Source organism: Hemiscyllium ocellatum, chromosome 1, assembly GCF_020745735.1.
Source record: "Hemiscyllium ocellatum isolate sHemOce1 chromosome 1, sHemOce1.pat.X.cur, whole genome shotgun sequence".
Classification (NCBI taxonomy): domain Eukaryota; kingdom Metazoa; phylum Chordata; class Chondrichthyes; order Orectolobiformes; family Hemiscylliidae; genus Hemiscyllium; species Hemiscyllium ocellatum.
This window is the reverse complement of record NC_083401.1, coordinates 149949241-149968691: the sequence shown is the minus strand read 5'-3', so window position 1 is coordinate 149968691 and position 19451 is coordinate 149949241. Positions and strand designations below refer to the sequence as shown.

General features: G+C 40.9%; 1 protein-coding gene across 2 annotated transcripts in view; it reads right to left on the bottom strand.

Moving 5' to 3' along the window:
• Window positions 1-214: 214 nt before the first annotated feature.
• The window catches only part of cpe (carboxypeptidase E), a 112292-nt gene continuing 93055 nt past the window's right edge, over window positions 215-19451 (bottom strand). For both annotated transcript variants that reach the window (XM_060832780.1, XM_060832781.1), the window contains exons 6-9: window positions 14806-14945; window positions 11054-11153; window positions 4005-4123; window positions 215-1509 (exon numbers count right to left, since the gene is read on the bottom strand). In XM_060832780.1, coding sequence (XP_060688763.1) covers window positions 1411-1509; window positions 4005-4123; window positions 11054-11153; window positions 14806-14945 — 458 coding nt within the window. In that variant the 3' untranslated portion in view covers window positions 215-1410. The remainder of the gene's footprint in view (window positions 1510-4004; window positions 4124-11053; window positions 11154-14805; window positions 14946-19451) is intronic.

Sequence of the window (19451 nt, the reverse complement as noted above, 5' to 3'; positions counted from 1 at the left end):
AACAAAAGAGAAGTTGTACAGTTTTAATCAGAAGGAACTTTTCCAAATCAGCATGTGTTCCAGTTACAGGTAACTTTAACAATTAAATTGTAATGGAGGAACTCTACTGTATTTTGTATTTTTGATTATGATACTGATATACCCAATGTAGTTTATGTACAGAAAGCATAACCAAGCATGAAGAAATAACAAGAAAAAACAACCCACTGGGCAACATTTCACCTTTATTACTAAGACAATAAACAGCAAAACCTTGGACAGGTTAGTATACTTTTACTTATATAAGGACATAAATATATGCAGCAGCTTTGCTTATCTACTTCTGAGGTAACACTGTAATGTTTAACTTTAGAAACAGGACATAATATTACACCCCAACATTGTTTTAATGCATGGAGAATTATCCTGTATGATGGTCTGAAATCACTTTCTAAAATAAATGAGACACTAATATCATGAACTTTGTACTGTTAGACAGTTAAAAAGACAGAGCATGTCAGATTCCCATTACAATCATATGGTACTGTCCTTAGTTTTAGCTAACTGCAAAATGAATTTTTAAGAGAACACATAAACTGCATCATACTCTTTACGCACTATTTAATACATTTACATTCCCTAAAATGATAAGTTCAACCACTTAATTATTTCTTATTACTGGGCAACAGTGTGAAGTTCATACACATAGTTTAAACTGCACTTTCACAATCTTGAGAAGAGTAAAATAGTTTTGTCTCCCAAGGGCTCAGTCTGAAAGTTTCACAATTTGCTGTGGAAAGCCCCATTTCTGTTGGGTTGATTAAGGTCATTTATATGTCATGTTCAAACCATTACAGAACATTAACATCTTCATACACTAAGCAACAACAACTCTGCAATTCACAGCCAACATGACGTGCTCCTATCCTTTTACCTCATAATGAAATCTTGGATAGACGTAACCCTTCACTTTGAACACTTTCAGTTCCATACACTTGTGAGCACATTACACCCTTAAATTATAAAATTACATGATGAATGCAAGTCTTCCTTTCCCTTCCAAATAAGCCCTGATATGTTGAGTCATGACACATTATTTGGGATCACTAAACAAATTATAACAGGGATACAAAGACACATTGACAGTGACCACCATTATCTAAAACTGTCTAATGAGGAAGGAAATTAATTTTTGAATAAGATGAGCGAAATGGAATCTCCACCAAATGGCAGCATTTATTGCAGCTGAAGAGGTCGCTCGATAAAGGCAGGTGGGATACCAGATTATTCACCTCACATAATGTCTTCACTTCCTACTGTACTCAAATAATATTAAACACATGAAATTAATTTGACGTCTAAAAAAAGAGATTGCAATGCCACCCACTTCCCATTAAAGCATGTGTTTGAAAAGGAGCAAAAGCCTTCTGTTTAAAAATTCAGTGTTTCGGACATCATCTTCCACCATTCCATTATTTCTGCCTTCTCCTCCTCTTTTCTCTCAGAAAATGATTCAAGAGCAAAATCAACCTGCAAAGAATCAGATCAAATCAAATCAAATCAGAGATGTTTGCTAGTAACATCCTTACTTAGCAATATTCACTCTCCTACAAAAACGTAGGACAAGAAAACACTAGCTTGTCCAGAGATTTGTCCCACAGCAACATCACATGACTTCTACACACCAGACTTCTTTATAACCTTTGGATTCTTTATAACCTACTGGATTTCTGGAACTGTGGAAATGAAACGCATATCAAATTTGGTCATCATTTGATTACTGAGAAATAAAATTCACAAGATAAGTATCTCAAGATGATTCAAACAAGCATAATCACAGAATGGTTATGAAGATGTCATACAGCAGTTTTAGATTAGCTAAATAAAATTCCACTTGAGCCTATTTAGGTTAGGTGGACTGGCCATGCTAATGTCCGAGGATGTGCAAGTCAGGTGGGTTAGCCATGAGAAATGCAGGGTTACAGGGATAAGATAGGTCTGGGTGCAAAGGGTTGATGTGGACTCAATGGGCTGAATGGTCTGCTTCCACACTATAGAGATTTTATGATTCTATTTAGCCCAAGCAAAGTGTGAGAGGCAACTATGATTTGTAATGAAAGAATGTTAAAATTAATTAACTTTACTGAGGAATGGGCAAGGTCAGTTCCAGAATGCTTCATTTCCCTGGGATTATTTCACCTTTCACATTGATGCAAGATCCTATTGCAGGTACAGGAGGAAAGGGAAAAAGGAACTCCTAAGGTATGGAGATCAGGCCTTGTCACTTCGACATGGGGGCCAAATATGGGTCAAACAGAGATTTTAATTGCGACAACACTTGCAGTGGAGTTAAAGCAACAATGCAACAGATTTTACTTATTGCGTCATTCATGCTAACTCTAAATGAAAAGGTTTATAGTTGGCAATGTGTTTGGTGGGTGCTAGGCAGGATATGAGCTTTTTATCTACATTATGAATCCTGTTGCAAGCATGAATTCACTGTACACTGGAAACTGAACAGTGCATGGAAAACTTTTTCTAAAAAACTGGAAGAACTGCAGATGCTGGAGATCAGAAGCAAAAACAGAAATTGCTGGAAAATCTGGCAGCATCTGTGGAGGGAAATCAGAATGAACATTTCAAATTCAGTGACCCTTCTTCAGAACTAATGGTAGCTCGGAAAAATGCAGAAGATAGGGTGGGGTGAGTGGCTAAGGAGAAAATGATTGGTAAAGATAGAGTCTAAAGAGAGAGAACAGTGGGGCAGACAAAGGGGTGGTTAACGGTCAGCCTGGGAGAATGAATAGATCCTCATGGGGACTAACAATACATTAGCTATGTAATAGACATTTGATGACAAGACTTAGTGTGTGGGGGTTGGGTAAGGATATGAGGGAGTGCCCCAAGCCCCTAAAATTTATGAACTCAATATTCAGTCCAGAAAGCTGTAGAGTTCCCAAGCGGAAAATGAGGTGTTGCTCTTCCAGCTTGCACTGAGTTCCACAGGAGCACTGCAGCAAGCCTGAGACAGAGATGTTGGCCAGGAAACAGGGTGGTGTGTTAAAGTGGCAGGCAACTGGAAGCTTGGTGTTGTTCTTTTTTGCAGATAGAACGTAGTGTTCTGTGAAGTGGTCACCCATTCTATGCTTCATTTCCCCAGTGTAGAAAAGACCACACTGAGCTGCGAATGCAGGAGACTAGATTGAATAAAGTGCAGGTAAAGCGCTGCTTCAACTGGAAGACATGTTTGCGCCCTTGGATACAGAGGAGGGAGGAAGTAAATGGACAAGTGGTACACCTTTGGCGGTTGCAGGGGAAGGTACCAGGGGCCTATGGGAGGGGAAGGCTTTTGGGTGGGTGTTGGGAGATAAAGAGGAGTGGACTGCAATGTCATGGAGGGAATGGTCCCTGCGGAAAGCTGACGTTGGGAGGCGGGGGGGGGGGGGGGGTGGGAGAGAGTATAGGTGTCTGGTAGTGGCATATCACTGGAGGTGGCAGAAATGGCAGCTAATGATCTTCTGGATGTGGATGCTGGCAGGATGGTAGGTGAGGTCAGGGGGGACCCTATCACTGTTGTGGGAGGAGAGAGAGGCCAAAGTGCGGAAGATGGGTCAGGCCCAGCCAAGGGCCCAGTCAACTATAGCGCTGGGAAATCCTCAGTTGAAGATGAAGGTGGACATTTCGGAGGCTCCCTTGTCAAAGTTGGCGTCATTGGAACAAATGCAATGGAGGAACTGTGAGAATGGAGTTTTTACAGGAGCAGAGTGTAAGGATGTATAGTCATGGTAACTGTGGGAGTCAATGGTTTGTAATGAATATTGGTGACCTTCCTATCCCCAGAAATGGGAACAGAGATGTCAGGGATGGGTGGGAGGAGTCAGAGATAAACCAGGTGAAGGTGAGAGTGGGACAGAAATTAGAAGGAAAAATTGATAAACCTTTCCAATTTTTCAACACTGAATCTCTAAGCTAACGGGAGAACTGTAGAACGAGTACAGAAATACAAGCAAATAGTTGAAGCTTACCGGTACGGCTGGACTAAGAGGAACTGCCACTTTTTTAGTTATTGCTAGATATCCTGGTGCAGAAGCTGTGATTTTATAGTTTCCAGGTGCCAAAAGCCTCCAGTAATCACCATCCTTTGCTGAAGGGAAAGAACAAATGTGCACAAGTGACCATTTTAGTGAAAATATGCAGACTGACAAATGCCTCCGAGCTTTGGACAGCATTTGCAATTCACATATATATTCCAAGTCTTCTTCGTGAATTCAAGAGATTTTCATTGTGAATGATCAGTCATACACGTCAAGAACAGGCAAGTGTTCTGTACAGCTAAATATCTGAATATTAAGTAGTAAAGAAAATCTGCTGCCTCACAGCACCAGGGTCCCAGGTTCAATTCCAGCCTCGGGGCGACTGCCTGTGTGGAGTTTGCACATTCTCCCAGTGTCTGCATGGGTTTCCTCCAGATGCTCCGGTTTCCTCCCACAGTCCAAAGATGTGCAGGTCAGGAGAATTGGCCGTGCTAAATTGCCCATAGTGTTAGGTATATTAGTCAGAGGGAAATGGGTCTGGGTCAGTGTGGACTGGTTGGGCCGAAGGGCCTGTTTCCACACTGTAGGGAATCTAATCTAATCTAATCTTCCAAAGTCTGCATGAGTAACAAAATTGAGAGCATTTTCCTAACAAGAATAATAGGATTCAAGTTCAACATAAGCTGTGTGTTTCCATTGAAGGTCCATTTCAGCTTCATGTAAGGCAGAGAAATAATCAAATCACAAAGCCTGTTCAGAAACATCTGTCACCAACACCCTCCCTCCAGTGTCCTACATCCATTGCGACCACAGTATCATTTAGAACAAAAATAAGTAAAAATCAAGAAACACGTTTAATGACTGTTAACTTTTTTTAAAGCTGACATACACTAGTGCAAGGAAATTTCTTTTTGAAATGTTTTACAGACAAACATAAGATTATTTAGGAATAGGAAAACAGTATCAGGTCTGACAAGCCAGTCTTTTCTGAAAGGAGCAGCCATGGCACAGTAGCAATGTCACTGGATAGGGAAACTTCAGAAGCCCAGTCTAATGCTCTGGGGTCAGATTCAAATCCCACAGTGGCAGCTGGTGAAGTTTAAATTAGATTAGATTACTTACAGATTAGATTAGATTACTTACAGTGCGGAAACAGGCCCTTCGGCCCAACAAGTCCACACCGACCCACCGAAGCGCAACCCACCCATACCCCTACATTAACCCCTTATCTAACACTACGGGCAATTTAGCATGGCCAATTCACCTGACCCGCACATCTTTGGACTGTGGGAGGAAACCGGAGCACCCGGAGGAAACCCACGCAGACACGGGGAGAATGTGCAAACTCCACAAGTCAGTCGCCTGAGTTGGGAATTGAACCCGGGTCTCAGGCGCTGTGAGACAGCAGTGCTAACCACTGTGCCACCGTGCCGTCCACTAAAATCTGGAATTACATGCCAGTTGCTTGGTGACCAATGTCAATTGCTGTAAAAACTAATCAGGTTCACTACTGTCCTTCTTCAGTGAAGGAAATCACCTGCCCTTAACTATATATAGTTGACTAGGCGGAGGTGGGTACTGCAGATGCTGAGTTTTGAGTGGTGCTGGTGCTATTTTGGGCTTTTGTCCGAAACGTCAATTTTCCCGTTCCTCAGATGCTGCCTGACCTGCTATGCTTTTCCAGCACCACTCTAATCTTGACTATGTGCAGTTGATTCTTCACTGCCCTTTGAAATAGCCTAAAACCTCATCAGTTCCAAGGCAACTAGAGATAGGTAACAAACACCCACTTCCCAAATAGGAATGAAGAAAAAATAATTAGAACATAAAAGTAGCATCAGGATCTACAAGCCTATCCCCCTCTAAAATAAACATATCAGATTAGTTTTTATTGTCATCACAATCTTAATTTTATTATCACTTATCTAGCTCTTAAATCTATCTACGACATGGAAACTTCAAATGTGCTGGAACACTTGAGTGAATCTCCACTTATCCACCATTATTTTGGTAAAATAATCAGAAAATGCTCGACAAAATGGTGTCAAAATTGTGCTGACGAAGGGTCACTGGACTCGAAGTATTAACTCAGTTTTTCTCAACAGATGCTGCCAGACCTGCTGAGTTCTCTGACACGGTTTTTCTTTCAGGTTTCCAGCATCCATAGTCCTTTTGTGCTCATGTCTACATTGTTCAGACTGATTTTGCAGGATGCGCAATCTTCTATAAACATTTTGATGGATGTGTGGAAGAGTCTTTCTGGAAGTTGCTTGTAAGGCCAATACTCTTTTGGGTGCAAATCAATTGCCCTTCACTTTCCTTCTTAGAATGACATACGTAACTTCTAAGTTTGTGTTGAAATATTAGCTCGGGTTAAAATATAAATTTGCATCCTTGTACACTAAGTGTTAGCTCTCATTGTCCTATACAGCTATTAAGAACATTCTTTCACACTTTCATGCAACTAATTCAACAAATTATGGATTTCCATCTCCACAGATGCTATTAGACCTGCTCCATTTCACCCACAATTCCTGGTTTTGTTCCGATTTCTAGCATCTGCAGTTTTGGCTTTTGTTATTTTGTTTCTTGGAGTAATAGGCTAAAGTAAAAGTGGAAAGAGTTGCAGACATTAATTGAAAAGATACAGTGGTCATTAACCTGATCTTCGAACATAACTTTCAGCTACACTTTGGCTATATACAAGTGCAGATTTGCTGCAGTCACTCCCAAATGAGATCATGCTGGAAAATTAACCAATGTTTCAAAACAGCTTACAAATCATCTGCTCTTAAGCACTCCTCTCTCTTTTTCCACCCCCGGCAGATGTAAATATTAATTTATCACGAGACCATGCTTTAGAACAAGTATAAGTGAGGGGTTAAACAAAACCTGGGATAACTGGATCTCTTGCAAGTATACTGAGAGGTGGATGTGAAGAGATTGGATTATCGAAAGGAAACGCAGGGGCAAGACAAGCCTCCAGGCCATTTCCCAGACATTCTGTTAGCAACACATCATCAACAGAATGCCTTCATGTCTGTCCAGCCTTTTATTATTCCTCACAGCTGGAAGAAACAGTCACAGCCACTTTACTGAAATATTTAAAGCCATTATCTATTCATGGATACTGCACTATATCCTTTACGCTCAGGGAATTAGTGTGCAGTTTTCATTTTCAGTCAACTTCCAGATATTCTGATACATTGACTGTAAAGGCTAATTTTTCGTTGGAAGAAAGTTAGAGCCAAATCATGAAGATCAATTGGTTTACACTTGTTAGACTCCGAGATGTCAGTGCAGAAAACTGTTCCTGAATACCTGGGACAAAGAACAAAGCCCTGTTGATCTCAGGGATACTTCCATCGCTTCTGTCTTCAAGGAGGAAAAGTGAACTATAGAAACTATCAAGGAATCTCCCTTCTCTTCATCGCAAGGTACATCTTCACCTGAATTCTTGCTAGGTAGCTTCTCCCAGTCTGAGGAAATTCTTCCAGTGTGGCCTCCTACCAAACCATGGAACTATGGATATGATTTTCACTATTCAGCTACTCCAAAAGAAATGCCAGGAACAACACCAGCCACTCTCCATGGCCTTTATCGATCTGACCAAGGGTTTTGACTCAGTCAACCAGGTATGACCCTGTAAAAGGCCAAGATTAGAGTGGTGTTGGAATGACCTGATGAAGGGCTTTTGCCCAAAACGTCAATTCTCCTGCTTCTCAGATGCTGCCTGACCTGCTGTGCTTTTCCAACACCACTCTAATCATGATTCTAATCGCCAGCATCTGCAGTACCCACTTCTGCCTGTAAAAGGCCAGCTAGCCGAAGAAATTCATCAACATCTTCCACCTCCTCCACAACAAGATAGTGGCAATTGTCCTCACCAACAGTAAAACAACAGAATCCTTTGAGGTCAAGACAGGGGTCAAAATAGGGAGGTGTCATCATTCCCACCATTTTCACCATTTTCATGGTCATTATCCTTCACATTATGAAGGACAAGTTTCCCAGTGGTGTGGACATGGTCTACAGGATGGACAGGAAACCTTTCACCCTCAACCTATTGAAAACACCATCAATGTCACTTATAGAACTTGATTATGCAGACAACATTATCATCTCTGCTCTCTCCAAAGATAATCTTCAAGCCTCACTTAATGCCTTTGTGAAACTATACCAAAGAATGGTCCCAGCACCAACCTGTAGGAGACATCCACTCCTTTACTGACCTATCCCAGGTCAAGTTCCAATCCATCCCTCCACTAAGATCATTGGAGAAATTCTCCCAATGTGGAACGTTCCCCTGCTAGGAAGCCAACTCTCTGCCCTTACTCCTGATTTACAGCACCCGCAGTTCTTTCAATTGTTATTCGACTGGAAAAGGGCTCAGAGGATCTGACAGCAATTGTGAAGGAAAATCAGAGTTAATGTTTTGGGTTCATTGACCCTTCCTCTGGTTTGTCTTCACAGATGCTGCCAGCCTGGCTGGGCTTTTCCAGCAGTTTCCGTTTGTGTCCCGTGTTATTCCCATCATTTGAGTTGTCTCCAGCATCATCTTATCATCAATTTTATGTCATTATCTCTCTGCCTCTTTTAATCAGATTATAGGTCATCCCTTCGGTTGTTATTCAGCTGTCTAACTGACTAGTCACACTGTCTAACACCCTTCGTCACCGGCAGAGACTACTTATTTGACACTCCACTCACAGCATTTGTGTGATCTTTTGATCTCTCTGCCTATAAATTCGGTTTTGGAATTACTGCATGAATCCATATAAGACTCTGTTAACTCATTCTTTTAATATTAGAATCAGTCTAAACATAATGGCACGGACAGCAGCACATAGGGGGCTAACACCTTCAACATATTATCTGGGCTGACACCAATTGTCATTTGAGAATGTAACTTTTTTTTAAAAAGTTTTGCAATTTACATATGAAAGAAATGTACTTTGTATTCAATGCCTCCATTTAAAAAGCCCATGAGGCCAAATACCTTTCTAACCATTCTCTCAACCCATCATTTTGAATTTGTGCACACATACCATCAGATCTGTATATTTCCTTTAAAACCATTTGGTTTATTTTATATTGCCGCTCCTCTTTCTTCCAACTATATTGGATTGCTTCACACATCTCTGCAATAGATTTCATTTGACATTCCTGCCTATTCCACCAGCCTATGACCCCTTGATCCTACGTCTATTCTCTAATACAGTTCCTTAAATAAAGAGACTAATACTGTCCACAGTACTCAGATCCGGTCTCACAAAGGCTTGTACATTGGAAGCATAACATTTCCACTTTTGTATACAATTCTCCTTAAAGTAAACAATAAAGTTCTATTTAACTTTCAAATTACTTGCTGTATCTGTGTTCTGACCTGCCATAAGGGCACTTCGATCTCTTGCAGCTTCTCACAATTTCACATTTTCCCACACTATACTCTGTCAGACCTTTGCCTGTTTACTTAACCATCCATATCCCTTGTTCAGCTTCCTAATGTCCTCTTCACAACTTAATTTCCTAACTCTTTCATCAGTAAATTTAGCAACCATATCTCAGTTTCCTTCATCCAAGAGATTTACATAAATTATAAAAAAAAAGTTGACGTCCCAGCACTGACTTTTGTGGAACACTACAGAGGAACATCGTTTATCCGAATTTCGGATTATTCAAAGAAGATTTCAAGGTCCCGCAAAAATGTTACATCAAAGAGATAAGTGTATTCAATTTACCTGTACTGAAGGTGATGTGAAAACGCAGGCAAAAACAAGGGAACACAGGCAGCTCAAGCATCAGCGACTGGATATTTTTTAAGTAAGGGTTGTTACACAGCACTTTGTAAAACTTAGTATTCCTGTCACTTTACTGGGCCGGTCATTAAAAAAAAAACGGCCGAAAACGTAAACGCACGCACGTGGTGATACTTCAGTCTTTCTATGGTGTTCCCAGAAACTGACAAATGTTGTTGCGATTGTAGAAGCTGTTCGGGACCTTGTTTAATGCTGTCTACACCACTCCTTGCCAAATGCTAACAACTGTTGCATTTTTAAAACATTTTCTCATGTTATCATTGCTTTATTTTGTTCGTCATGTGAAATCTGTGTCCTCTTGCATTCAATACATTAAAATTATAGATTTAAATAAATTCTCCTGTAGTGCACAGCATTAGATCAACATGGCTTCCCTTATTTAAGGTAAAATCGATTATCTGAATAATTAATTATCCGAACGAAATTGTGCCCGCCTATCTCGTTCAGGTAATTGAGGTTCCTCTGTACTTGTTGCACGTCACCAACTCACCAATGACCCATTAATGCTCACTGTTTTCACTCAGTTGTGCGAAAATCTTACTCCTCCCCCCACACAATGAACCTCTATTCCCCGAATAGCCTTTGAGGTGGCACCTTATCAAGTGCGTTCTGGAGATACAAGTCCCCCTTCATTCACAGAAAATGCTACTTCCTCATGAAGTCCAATAAATTCATTGAACATAAATTTCCCTTTCACAAAACTATGCTGAATTGTCTGATTACCTCAAGTTTCTCTAGGTGGCTTGCAATTAACATTTTTAATAATAGTTTCTAACATCTTCCCTATGACAAAAATTCTGCCAGTTTCTAGCTTTTTGAGTAAAGGTGTTAGTTTCATTATTTTCCACTCGAAAAGAGCCTTTCCTAAATCTATGGAAAGCTAAAACCAATGCATCATCTATCTGACAGCCATTTATTTCGAAACCCTGGGTGGAGGATGAATTCCATCAAGACTTGTCAGTCCCATGTATCTGATCACTTTTATTTGATGCAAATTTTCATAACTTTATGTAAAGCCTTGATAGCTGCAGGAAATTAAGGTAACAAACAAATATTGATTGATGGGGAGGCTTGCAGAGGAAGAACACAAGGTTTCTTTCATGGAAGTATCCACTAACGAATGCCATTAAATAAAGATTCCATCAGTAAAGACGGACACACAGGAGTCGCTTTGTTTTTACAATTTAGGAGGCAAAACTAACTTGAGGATTTCATACATACCAGAGGTGATATCATGATTTATGCCTTCCACGGATATAGTCGCGTTCGAAATTGGGTTCCCATGCAGGTCTCGAATAAAGCCTTTAACACCACGGTGCACCTGAAACAATCAGGATTGTGTCAACAATATCCAATTGCATCTATAAGTCTACACCTGGAGGGAGGTGTCAGGCAGGAGAATTATTTATGAATTGTACTAAATATTTCAGCAGACATTTGTATGAGGACACCAGCAAAGTGGTGGAAGTGAGGAAAATACATCCCCACAAAAGGATTTTTGTTTTGTGCTGCATTGGATAATATTCAAATTACATAGCAGAAGAAAAACAAAAGGAGACAAAGTTAAAAATCACACAACATCAGGTTATAGCCCAACAGATTTATTTGGAAGCAATGCTCCTTCATCAGGAACCACCTGATGAAGGAGCATCGCTCCGAAAGCTAGTGCTTCCAATTAAACCTGTCGGACTATAACCTGCTGTTGTGTGATTTTTAACTTTGCACACCCCAGTCCAACACGAGCGTCTCCAAATCATGAAAGCCAAAAAGACAGTTTAGAGCCAAAATCGTTCTGTAGCTCTAATTAGATCCTTATACAGATACAGGATTAGAACAACCTTATTCCAGCAGATGAAAAATCAGCACAGATCAAAATGTTGTGGGTGCGTTACATTCAGAGATTATATAAATGTAGTTCAAGTATTGGTTGTCAACTTTCCATTAGTAAAAATAAACCACATTTAACAGAAGAGACAAAATCAGCAGTGTCATTCATTACATAACTACAGCCTTTTGGAAGTAATATATTGGTCCAGATGTTTGCCACCAAAGTGAGTTGCATGAGTTGGAAATAGCATATGGCTTCTGTTTTATGGGTTCCATTATACCCAGTGTTCTCTTTGGGGAATGAGTGAGGGTTTGTCAGGCTCACAAACTCTTAAAGCAAAATATAGGTAGCACACAGGCCCCACATATCCCCATGGCACCTCAGATCTCCTCAGCATCCAATTACTCCCTCATCCTCCAAGGCTTCTTCCACACCAACTTACATCCCCAATCTTCCCTTTGCCCATCAATGTCCTCCCACATCAATTAATGACACCCTCCCAAGAACCCAGGCCCCTCAAAATAGCTACCTCATACCCCCAGGCAATCTCCAAAATTACATCATATCCCCTATGCCACCTCCCATGCCACTCACCCAGTATCCACCATGAGCCATGTGGAGATGAGGAAAAAGTAAACTTCTAACAAGCTAATACAGCTCTTACTCATTCATATTTTGTGAAAATTACTGCCAATTCATGTGACTTATTCAAAGCTTTTGAATCTTCAGTGTTCTGTTAACAAAAACCAATAAAACTAATAAGTCCCCAGATCAAAGATGTCAAAAAGTCATCAAAAAGTCCTTTAATAACCTTTTTAAACTATTAAAATATGAAGTGCTGAGGTAATGTCTTAAAGCTTTTGAAGTTCAGCCAAGGTTTCACAATGGCCTCGGCTTTAATAACAGGCCTTTGGAAATGTCAATTTTGTCTACATCAAAAGTGTTTATGTCTATTCCATCAGTCAGCTGAAACCACATTGCAGTTTTGAACCTTTGAAGCAATCAATTTTTTAAAAATTTAGCACAAATATCAAATGGCCTTTTGAATTTGATCTTCCCATCTTGGGAAACCATTTCTGTCCAAAATGGGAGTAGGACCTCTCAATCCACAGCTGAAAATGTGTTGCTGGTCAAAGCACAGCAGGCCAGGCAGCATCTCAGGAATAGAGAATTCGACGTTTCGAGCATAAGCCCTTCATCAGGAATGAGAGAGAGTAGCCAAGCAGGCTAAGATAAAAGGTAGGGAGGAGGGACTTGGGGGAGGGGATAGGTGGAATAGGTGGAAGGAGGTCAAGGTGAGGGTGATAGGCCGGAGTGGGGTGGGGGCGGAGAGGTCAGGAAGAAGATTGCAGGTTAGGAGGGCGGTGCTGAGTTGAGGGAACCGACTTCCTTCCACCTATCCCACCTCCATCGCCCCTCCCCCAAGTCCCTCCTCCCTACCTTTTATCTTAGCCTGCTTGGCTACTCTCTCTCATTCCTGATGAAGGGCTTATGCTCGAAACGTCGAATTCTCTATTCCTGAGATGCTGCCTGGCCTGCTGTGCTTTGACCAGCAACACATTTTCAGCTGTGATCTCCAGCATCTGCAGACCTCATTTTTTACTCCTCTCAATCCACACCCAGCCTTTTTGAAGAGTCTTTGAAGTTAGCCCAACTTAGTGAAATACAAACAATGAGTAAAGTTCATGTCATACGCCTGTACACTTGTGAGAAAGGTTGACTACAGGGAGATGGAAGTGGAGGTTAAATGACTTTCTTTGGTGGTTTCTGTACAATCAGAGATTGTCTCATCCCGGGTGTGTCCCTGGAAAAGCAATAAAATGTATTTTGGGGACATTTTCTTTGAAGAGACAATAGAATACAACAGATTACCTAAACATTACTATTATCTAACTGTTTACAGATAAAGGGAGACATCGGTCTCCCAAATTTGGTGCTTATGAATTGAAAAATCTACAAAGCTGGATGCAATAGAAGCCATTTTATCACAAACAAGTGCAATTAGCCAATATTCATTCCACATAGAGTGGAAACATCAAAAGTGTGATCATACAACAGAAATGGCTCCATACTTGGCAATATTTTATTAGTTCAGAAGGACAATCCACAGTAGGAAATCTGGGAATATGAAGATTATAGACAGAAGCCAGTGCCTTCAACAAAAAGATGCTGAATCCACCACACTGGGGTGGAGCTCATTTTTTCTACCTGCGAGATTAATTCTTCCCAGGGACTTCATCACAATTTCAACTGGAAAAGCAAAAAACCTGCTGTTACTTGGAATAAACCATTGTCAGCTCCTCACCAGAAACATCTGATCTCTTGGGCGGCACAGTGGCTCAGTGGTTAACACTGCTGCCTCATAGTGCCAGGTACCCAGGTTCGATTCCTGCCTTGTCTGTGTGGAGTTTGCACATTCTCCCCGTGTCTGCATGGGTTTCCTCCCACAATCCAAAACACGTGCAGGTTAGGTGAGTTGGCTATGCTAAATTGCCATATTGTTAGGTGCATAAGTTGGGGGTAAATGTAGGGTAGGGGAATGGGTCGGTGTGGACTTGTTGGGCCAAAGGGCCTGTTTCCATACTGTAGGGAATCTAATCTAGTATCTCTTTAGAAGAGAATTTTAAGCTTACAACCCTTCCAAAAACAAAATCTTAAAATACTGAAGTAATTGCAATATCTTGATTAGTTTAAAGATTGGCACAGCATCAGTGGCTCAGTGATTAGCTGCCAGGGACTCAAGCGACTGTTTATGTAGAGCTTGCACATTCTCCCCATGTCTGCATGAGTCTCCTCTGTGTGCTTCCAGTTTCTTCCCACACTCCAAAGATGTGCAGGTAAGCTGAATTGGCCATGTTAAATTGCCCGTAGTATTCGGGGATATGTAGGTTATTTTTTAGTCGTTCATGGGATGAGGGTGTCTCTGGCCAGGCAGCATTTATTGCCCATCCCTAATTGCCCAGAGGGCAGTTAAGAGTCAACCACACTGCTGTGGGTCTGGAGTCACTTTGGCCAGCTCTGCTTTCATGTCCTGTAATGCAGTTGAGGGATCATATAAGGGGGCATTATTTTATATCTCTTCCTTATCTACTCAGAGCGACATATTTTAAAATCATACCAAAATCTATTTGATATTTTCACTAACCTGCTTAATGTAATTAACGAGAGAGTCTTTATTTTCTGCCCAGTACTGTGGGAGTAAGTCTTCTGGTGGGAATTTCTGGCAGCTTAGTTCCAGTGTGATTTCAAAGCAGTTGCTGCTCAGGTAATTGAAGTCTTGCATACCTGGAAAATAATAAATTGTAAAGATAGAAGATCTGACTGGGATATATGGAGGCAAATGGAAAAGCGCTTTGACTTGGAAATACACCATGCAGACCAGGAAAGCTGCAGGTTCCATTCAAGCTAAGTTAGTTGATCAGAAACAGAGGCTCAGTCAACCTCAGTGTCCCCACATTAGTCTGGAAAGGGTTCTAGATCTTCCTATCATAGGAAACATTCTATCCACATCCAACATGTCAAGACATCTCAGGATCTTATACGTTTAAATCAAGTCACCTCCAGCAGATATAAGCCTACACTGTCCAACCTTTCCTCATTAGACACATGCCCTTTATGGTATGAGTCTGTTTAAGCTTCTCTGAGTTGCTGACATGCTTCCGTAAATAAGGTGACCAATACAATTTCTCAGGGTTCCTCTCAGCCTTCCAGTTCCTGATTTACAGTTGCTTTTGGGTTTATATACATACTCTACAGCAAAAACTGATGCAAAATATCTTTCAATTCATCTACCACCTCTTTTTTTTCATTATCAATTGTCCACACTCATTATTTATTGGACCAGTATTCACTTTGAAAATTTTTCTTTTCAAAATTCTTATAGAAACTCTTACGATCTATTTTTATACTTTGGTGAGCATTCTCCCATACACAAATGTTTCAGACCTTACAAAGCTTTTGGGCAATTATTGTTTTCTTATAGGCTGTCCAACCTTCTGACCTGCCACTAGACACTGCACAGTTATATGCTTTTTCTTTAGGTTTGTGTTAACAACAGACTGTAGCTTCATTCTTTACACTAGTCTGTGTATTCTGAAGTATCCCCATAAAAGCGTGGCACTGCATCTCTATTGATCCATCACTGAACTTAGTTTGCCAATTCACTTTGACCAGATCTGCTTTCATGTCCCATAATCAATTACCCTTATTTAAATGACACCTCTTTTCTTTCACAAACTGAACATAAAATGTAATGGTACTACAGTCAAAATTACCTTGAGATGCATTAACTGTGGAATCATTAATTAAACCTATCTTGATGTACAGTATCAGGTCCAGGAGGATTTGTCATATGAGGAGCAGTTGAGGATTTGGGTCTGTACTTGAGGAAGTTTAGAAGTTTATATTTCTTCAGAAGGGGGATCTCATTGAAATGTGCAGAATTGTACTGAGAGACCTGGATAGGGTGGACCTGGAAAAGACGGTTCCAGTAGTAGAAGAGACTAGGATCTAATTCGAAGTTTAGAGGGTACAGCTTCTGAGTCAAGGGACAACCCTTCAGAATCGAGATGAGGAGGAATTTCTTCAGTCAGTGGATGGTGAATCTGTGGAACTATTAGCTGCAGAGGCTGAGTGTTTCAGTGTGTTTAAGACAGAGTTCTTGGTTAGTAAGGGGATCACGGGTTATAGGGAGAAGGCAGGAGAATGAGGTTGAGAAACATATCTGCTATGATAAGTTGTGGAACAGACTTGATGGGTCAAATGGGCTAATTCTACTCCCACATCTGGTCTAGTCTGTCTGATCAGAACTCCAGAACTACCTCAAAAACACTGAAATCCTCATCCAGGTTAGTTTTGCCCACCTGAATTTTCCCATCTATATGCATTAATTAAAATTTCCCAAGACAATCTATATACCTTTCTGACAAGTTCACATTATTTTTTTCTTGAATGTTCCATCCTATTATGTGGTTACAGTTAGGGGGCCTCTACACAACAGAGCATCCATCAAAGTTGGTTGCCTTCTTGCCACTGAGTTACAATGTCTTGGATTGAGCACAAGAATCTAGGCTGAAATTACAGTCCATCATGGAGACCATGCTGTACGGAATGGACAGGTCTGACGTTTGGTTAACACATTTATCTGAGACTTACACCTGTCTAATTGGATTGATGGAAATGATCCCAAGGCATTATTTTGAAGATTGCATTGATGTTTACTGCCATTCCTGGTCAATATTTATCAACATCCGATCAAACAAAAATACATTGGCACTGAGATGCAGAAAGATTTGAGTGTTCTAATGCATGAAACATGGAAGGTTAGTATGCAGGCGCAGCAAGTAATCAGGAAAGCTAATAGAACATTGTGTTTGATTGCAAAAGGAATTAAATATAAAAGTAGAGAGGTTTTGTTTCAATTATACAGGCATTAGTAAGACAGTATTTTGAGGTTTTTTTAAACAGTTCTGAACCCAAAAACTTACCGATGGATGTTAATGTGAATGAGCGGAGAAAGGCTAGACTGGCTAGAACTGTATCCTCTGGAGCTTAGAGGATTCAGAGATGACTTAGTTGAAATAATAAAATCCTGAGGGGCCCTGACCAAGTGGATGGTGAAAAATACTTCCTCTGGTGGAAAAATCCAGGTTTGGAGGTCATTGTTTAAAAATAAGGTGTCAGCCATTTAAGACAGAAATGAGGGGAACAAATTCTCTGAGGATTGAGTGGTTCTGAAATTCCCTTATTCAAAGGCAGTGAATATGGAATCTTAAATATTTTTAAGGTAGATTCTTGATTTCCAAGGTGATGAAAATTATCAGGGATAGGCAGGACAGGGGAGTGGATGTTGGTTAGAATCAGATCAGCTGTGATCTGATTGAATGGTGGGGCAGGCTTGAAGGACCCAATCTTGTTTCTTGATCCTTGGATTGCTGGTTGTGGGAGTTGTTGTGTGCAAATTAGCCATTGCGTTTCCTTCATTTAAACAGTTATTATACTTCAAAAGGATTTCATTGACCTTTCCTCTGTTTTCAAATGTCCAATATACAAACACATGAATTTATAAATGCAATTCCACACAGGGATGCAATTTTAACTATATTACATACGAATGTTCCCTGCACTTGTGAATGACTACTTTAGACTGTCCTGTTTTGTATTCCAACTTGCATACAAATTGACTTGCAAACAAACTCAAGAACAGAACGCATTCTATATATGTGTTTCTTTTGTTTTCCACAGATCTCGCTGGGAAAATTAATCTTTCCTACCCTAGATTAATGTTAGGCAGACTATATCATGGACCAGTTAGTCGTCACTGGGGAGGGAGTAACAGTACCTGTAAATTGAAACTAGGAAAGCATAAAGGGAGGCCATAATAAAAAGTTGACAAGTAAAATGATGGAAAACTTAAAAGAGGACTCTTAAATAAGAAAGCAGAAAAGTTTAAAGTAGGAAAAGATATGGCAAATTCAAGACCAAAAGGTAAGTTAAACTGAAATACAAAAGATGGTTCTTATGAGGTCAAAACATAGGAGAAGAAAGCTCACATTGTAGCTAAGAAGCAGTGAAATATTGGATGGTATAAGCACAGCAAGAGAGGAAACGTAAGAAGTTTACATTCTTGGAAGAAATTAACCAAGAAATTGATGGGCGGCACGGTGGCACAGTGGTTAGCACTGCTGCCTCACAGCGCCTGAGACCCGGGTTCAATTCCCGACTCAGGCGACTGACTGTGTGGAGTTTGCACGTTCTCCCCGTGTCTGCGTGGGTTTCCTCCGGGTGCTCCGGTTTCCTCCCACAGTCCAAAGATGTGCGGGCCAGGTGAATTGGCCATGCTAAATTGCCCGTAGTGTTGCACCTAGTGTTAGGTAAGGGGTAAATGCAGGGGTATGGGTGGGTTTCGCTTCGGCGGGTCGGTGTGGACTTGTTGGGCCGAAGGGCCTGTTTCCACACTATAAGTCTAATCTAAGTCTAATCTAATCTAATCTAACCAGGCCATGAAATTTTAGAGACTTAAGGAAAGAAATAGCAGAGACTCTGATCCTCATTTTCCAATGCTCTCAGGCTATATACATAGCCTCCAGGATAACTGGCATCCATTAAGGTTGTAGGATTTCTCAAAAAAGGATTGAGCACAGAAACTAAGCAGGAGTAGGCCATTTGACCCTTCAAGCCTGCTCCACCATTTAATACGGTCATGCCTTACCCTCTATCACAATGTCATGTTCCCACTTTCAAGGACAGACATATTGGAATTGTTCAAGGAATTTTGTGTTAGTTTGAATTTATTTTGTAACCAGGAACTTTGATGAAAGTAGAGTGTCTGATGTGGTCGATGTGGACTTTACCAAAATTTTCGACCACGTCCCTCAGACCAGACAGACCTGAACAGTAACAGCCAAAGGGAAAGTAGCAAACTGGATCAGAATTGGGTAATTGCTTATGTGTGGAAAATTGTTTCCTGTGGGATTTAGAAGGACATAGTACCAGCTGTCTTGCTTTTTTTTAGATTACTTACAGTGTGGAAACAGGCCCTTCAGCCCAACAGGTCCACACCAACCCGCTGAAGCACAACCCACCCAGACCCACTGCCCTACATTTACTCCTTCAACTAACACTACAGGCAATTTAGCATGGCCAACTCACCTAACCTGCACATTTTTGGACTGTGGGAGGAAACCGGAGCACCCGGAGGAAATCCACACTGACACGGGGAGAATGTGCAAACTCCACGCAGTCAGTCACCTGAGGCAGGAATTGAACTCAGGACTCTGGCGCTGTGAGGCA